This window comes from Priapulus caudatus, unplaced genomic scaffold (genome assembly GCF_000485595.1).
Source record: "Priapulus caudatus unplaced genomic scaffold, Priapulus_caudatus-5.0.1 Scaffold88, whole genome shotgun sequence".
NCBI lineage: Eukaryota > Metazoa > Priapulida > Priapulimorpha > Priapulimorphida > Priapulidae > Priapulus > Priapulus caudatus.
Genome location: NW_014577149.1, coordinates 544832 through 550130, shown reverse-complemented (window position 1 = coordinate 550130; position 5299 = coordinate 544832). Strand labels below are relative to the sequence as shown.

Here is a 5299-nt window from a genome sequence, read left to right as displayed (position 1 = left end):
TGGAAACACAGCGAGGTGAGAGCGTGTGGAAACACGGCGAGGTGAGAACGTGTGGAAACACAAGCGAGGTGAGAGCGTGTGGAAACACAGCGAGGTGAGAACGCGTGGAAACACAGCGAGGTGAGAGCGTGTGGAAACACAAGCGAGGTGAGAGCGTGTGAAAACACAGTGAGGTGAGAGCATGTGGAAACATTGTGGGGAAATGACAGTATGAATAGCCTGTGGGAATGCAGGGGATACTGTGAGATAGGAATGCACTAACCATTATGAAGGAATTACAGTAAAGCTAGCCTGGTACAACTGAGGGATAAAACATGCTAAGAACTATATGCAAATAACAATAATAATACCCTGTGACCAACACAGTGTACAGAGATATAAAACACTAAAAATACATAAAATAACGAAATGAATATATTAAAATTAGTACAATAGTGGGCAATAGATTTGCAGTGCAGAAATCCCCCCACCCCCACACCCACCATACATATAGCTGGAAATCACAGAGAAACTTGGACGTAAACTGATTGCCCTAGAACAAGATACACTGTAACTCAGGGCTTGACTCTGCATAAGTTGTACACCCTTCTTCCGCAATGGGATGGAATGTTAGACATTTCTTCAAGGACATGGCACAACTCTACGTGATATTACTCACCTCCCTATACGGGTTACACGGCTTGCATTACAATTTGAGAATGGGGATCAACAGCTTTTTCTGTTGCTGAAGCACGCAGATCTCACTCGGACTCCTAACATTGGGCATGGAATATTTGCACTGTAATCCAGCCCAAGAAGCTGATACCTTTGCCCAAGGTCATTCCTCAGTGCGGCAAGTAAGACCAAACAATTTTAAGTTCTCTACGGGCAAAACATCTGGTCTGGATTATTGCCACATGCCACGTAACTACCATGGCAGTGCACTAGACACCTGGGATGCTGTAAAAAGCTCACCTTGCTCTCAGACAGATCTTTTCCATCAGCTTCAGCTGGCACTAGCTTGAACGTTATCGTACCATCTAACCCAGCCTAAAAAAGTGTAAATTCAGACAAAGTAAGATATGGATTGCAAACCATTATAGGAATAATAGGTCCATTGATTATGCAATGTTGACGAATGCTAGAGTAACTGGCACCTTGTGTAGTTAATAAGTACATTACCGTATACACTGTTATAGCCAAACGCGTATTAGTTTGTCCAATATCACTGCTGGTTATATTACAAACAAGACTTGAAATCGGTTGTTGATATGTATCAACGTATCATTTACGTGCCGTAAATGTCATCCAGGAGTCAAGCGATGACGTAAACATTTATGCGGCCCGTATATTTTGGACGCCAGATGAAACGGAGGTGCCAGCGGTGTAGCCACGGCCATGGACTAAACATGGAAATAGAGTAAAACACACGTACTAATCACGGACGCACGTGGACAGCCCTGACAAAAAGTTCCTTATCACGAGCGTCCATGTTTACGAAATCACTGATAGCATTGCGTACGGCCGAGCATGCGTGCGAAAATGTCCAGTGCACTATAAATCTGTATCACACCAACTTCACCGGCAGCGGTTTGAAACTGTAAACAACTGATTTTTGGACTGCAGATTTCAATTAGACATTTCTTAGTAACCAGCAGTGACATTGGACAAACTAATACGCGTTTGGATGTAAGGTTATGTACTTATTAACTACACAATGTGCCAGTTACTCTAACATTCGTCAACATTGCATAATCAATGGACCTATTATTCCTTTAAACGTATAGAACATGATGTTTCACCACGACGTGAATCAACATGCCAGGAATGTTCAAAGGATGTTCAGTTGATGATGAAGGGACTACTGAGCTATATGCAATAGTTCATAACTGGGCTTCTTTTCTGGATTCTTCTCTCATTCCTGGATTTCTTTTGTTTAGGCACTGGGCACTGTCAACAAGTTGTTGTATAACTTTCGATGTAACCATTGCATAGAGTTCTTTACTGACTTAAAACCATAACGGCTTGTTACTTACTTGAACTTATAAACATATTCCAAATAATTTTCCTATTTTCAAATGCAAACCCAAATCCTAACCTGGATGTGGATTCATGACGCAGACGTGTCCCGCGTTGACGAGGCCCTTCACGGAGTCGATGTTGGTGCCGTACAGGTTGCCGCGATACTCGCCGTGCTCCATGAACTTGCCCAGCTGTATGTCGGCCTCCATGTCGACGCGTGACACGTACACGTACTCCTTGCCCTCGACCTCCGTCGGCTTCTTCGGCCGCGACGTGTCTGTGTGCGAGAGATTCGAGATTCAAATGAGTTTTATACCCCATACAGACTGCAAATTTAATCCTACATCGAACTGGTGTGGGCCAGGTGCACGTCAAATTTTTGCAGTGTGTACAAGCTATCCCGCTTCAAATACGTGCTGGCCCGCACCAATTTGGCCCCGCAAATGAAGGACGGCCAAGCCCGGGATAACTTGGCCTGGACCAAGTTATCCCGCTCTAAGCTGTGTCTGTACGCAAACCGGTGCCTAGCACGCACAAGATTTCGCAATTCGCATCCCCTACAGTAGCTGTCTGCGGGGTGATGTAGCGAGCTGAACTGAGCATGCACAGTCAACCCGTGACTCATTTTATGTGAGATCAAATTTTGTGTCTGTACGCTACAATTTGATGCGCCCGGACTAGTTTAATGTGGGATCGAATTTTGCAGTCTGTACAGGGTACTATTTGCGCAGGAGTATATCTAGATGAGGGATGTTTAGCCATGATGTGTCTGCATGGGAAAGGCTTCAGATTCGAGATAAGAATAATGAGCTTTACTTGCACATAAATATATTTAGATAACACTTTTTCAGCCAGCATGCGTCTGCGTTCGAGAGACTCGAGATTCCAAATTGGTTCCATTTGTGCATACACTATGTCTAGATGTCATGACGTAAATACATGCACTAATGCTGCATGTTAGATCAATAAAAGAAATATGGTGTTGGAATCTTTCTGTATAGCTATGCAGAAAACATTTCGATTTGTAAATTCAGATAGTCGCTAATGATGAGCACATTCTTGGAATGCTTTGATGAGTATGAGGAGCGAGTGTGAGCCATGCACCAACTCTCTGACGGAGCATGGGAAAAACACGAGGCAGGTTTTCTGCACAAACAGAAACTCTTCTGTAATGTTTTGTGTCAATAAAACAACACAGCCCAGAGAGCTTTTTAGGGGGGGGGGTTCAAAAATATACACCTTTGTAACGGGGGCAATGAAGAAAGATTTGCTGATCTACCCACGCAAGGAAAATAATGGCACTGGCAAATAATTCCTTAAACTCTTAGAATAATAATTATGCACAGTTAGTCACACCCAACAGGCAGCGTTTGAACTGCTGCAGTAAGAGAAACCTAACTGACAAGTAGACCCATTCACTATAATGTGAATTCACTCACGTGGAATAGGTGTTTTAAAATGATCTGGATTGCTGGCTATCAGACGGTGCTTTAACTCATTCCTGCCCACACCAGGTGGCCCTGCAATGTAATTCAAAACATGCATAAGTATGCAAATGTACTGACATTACGAAACCATAAAATTCATGACTAGGATGAGGACGTGGATTCTATAGCAATAAGATAAGATATAATAATTCAAGAGTACATAATAGAGATATGACTCTATTATGTACTCTTGAATAAATGAAAGTGTCAATGACACTGTAGCTCACCACAAAAAGGACACAAATGAGTGAGTGAGAAGAAGTCAGTTTTAATTGAGCAACAATCGACGTACATTATAGAAACGAAGAGTATATATGGGAGAACACTTTAAAGAACTCTATAGCAATGGTTCATCGAAAGTGTATACAACAACTCTTTGACAGTGGCCCAGTGCCTAAACAAAAGAAATCCAGGAGATGAGAGAAGGCAATCGCAGAAAAAGAAGCCGGTCAGTTATGTATTTATTTGCATATAGCCTCAGTAGTCCCCTTCAATCAATGCAACTGAACCATCGCTTCTGACATTCCTGGCATGTTGATTCACGTCGTGGTGAAACATCATGTTCTCATACGTTTAAGAGGAATAATCAGGTCCATTGATTATGCCAATGTTGACAAGAATGTTAGAGTAACTGGCACCTTTGCTAGTTAATAAGTTACACTTACCTTATAGCCAAACGCCATATTAAGTTTTGCCCAATAGCACTGGCTGGTTCTAAGAAATGTGCCTAATTGAAATCCCAATCAAAAATCAGTTGTTTACAGTTTCAACACCGCCTGCCCGGCGAAGTGGGTGTGATATACAGATTTATAGTGCACCGGACATTTTCCGCAACCATGCTCGGCGTACGCAATGCCTATCCATCCAGTGATTTCGTAACACGTGACGCTCGGTGAATAAGGAACTTTTTTGTTCAGGGCTGTCCACGTGCGTCGTGATTAGTACGTGGTGTTTTAGTCTATTTTCCATGTTTCAGTCGCATGGGCCGTGGTTACAACCCGCTGACGACCCTCCGTTTCATGCTGGCGTCCAAAATATACGAATGTTAGCGTCATCGCTCTGATCCTGGATGGCATTTATGGCACGTAATGATTACGTTGATACATCATTCAACAAACCGATTTCAAGGAGTCTTGTTTGTAATGTAACCCAGCAGTGATATTGGCAACAAACTAATAATCGTTTTGGCCTATTCAGCGTAATGTAGCTTATTAACTCACAAGGTGCCAGTGTACTCTAGGGCATTCGTCAACATTGCACTAATCAATGGATCCTATTATTCCTATAAATAGGTTTGCAATGCCATATCTTAACTTTGGTCGGTAATTTACACTTTTTTAGGCCTGGATCTACGATGGTAGCGATAAAGTTTCAGCTAGTGGCCAGCTGAAGCTGATGGAAAAGATGCTGTCGATGAGAGCGCTAAGGTGAGCTTTTTTACAGCATCCCAGATGTCTAGTGCTCTGGGCCATGGTAGTCACATGGGCATGTGGAAATAATCCAGACGCAGGATGTTTTGCCACGTAAGAATTAAATGGGGCTGGTCTTACTTGCCGCACTGAGGAATGACCTTGGGCAAAGGTGTCAAGCTTATTGGGCTGGATTTACAGTGCAGATATTACCATCGACCAATGTTAGGAGTCGAGGGAATATCTGCGCTGCTTCAGCAACAGAAAAAGCTGTGATCCTCCATTTCTCAAATTTGTCAATGCAAGCCGTGTAACCCTAAGGAGGTGAAGAAGTATCACGTAGAGTTTTGTGCCAATGGGTTCTTGAAGAACATGTCTAACATTCCATCCCATTGCGGAAGA

At 43.0% G+C, this 5299-nt stretch overlaps 1 protein-coding gene across 1 annotated transcript in view; it reads right to left on the bottom strand.

Moving 5' to 3' along the window:
• Nucleotides 1-5299, bottom strand: part of LOC106804800 (MAGUK p55 subfamily member 7-like) — a 28847-nt gene that overhangs the window by 10276 nt on the left and 13272 nt on the right. The window contains exons 8-10 of the mRNA XM_014806147.1: nucleotides 5111-5213; nucleotides 3441-3521; nucleotides 2078-2278 (exon numbers count right to left, since the gene is read on the bottom strand). Of these exons, the coding sequence (XP_014661633.1) occupies nucleotides 2078-2278; nucleotides 3441-3521; nucleotides 5111-5213 (385 nt within the window). The remainder of the gene's footprint in view (nucleotides 1-2077; nucleotides 2279-3440; nucleotides 3522-5110; nucleotides 5214-5299) is intronic.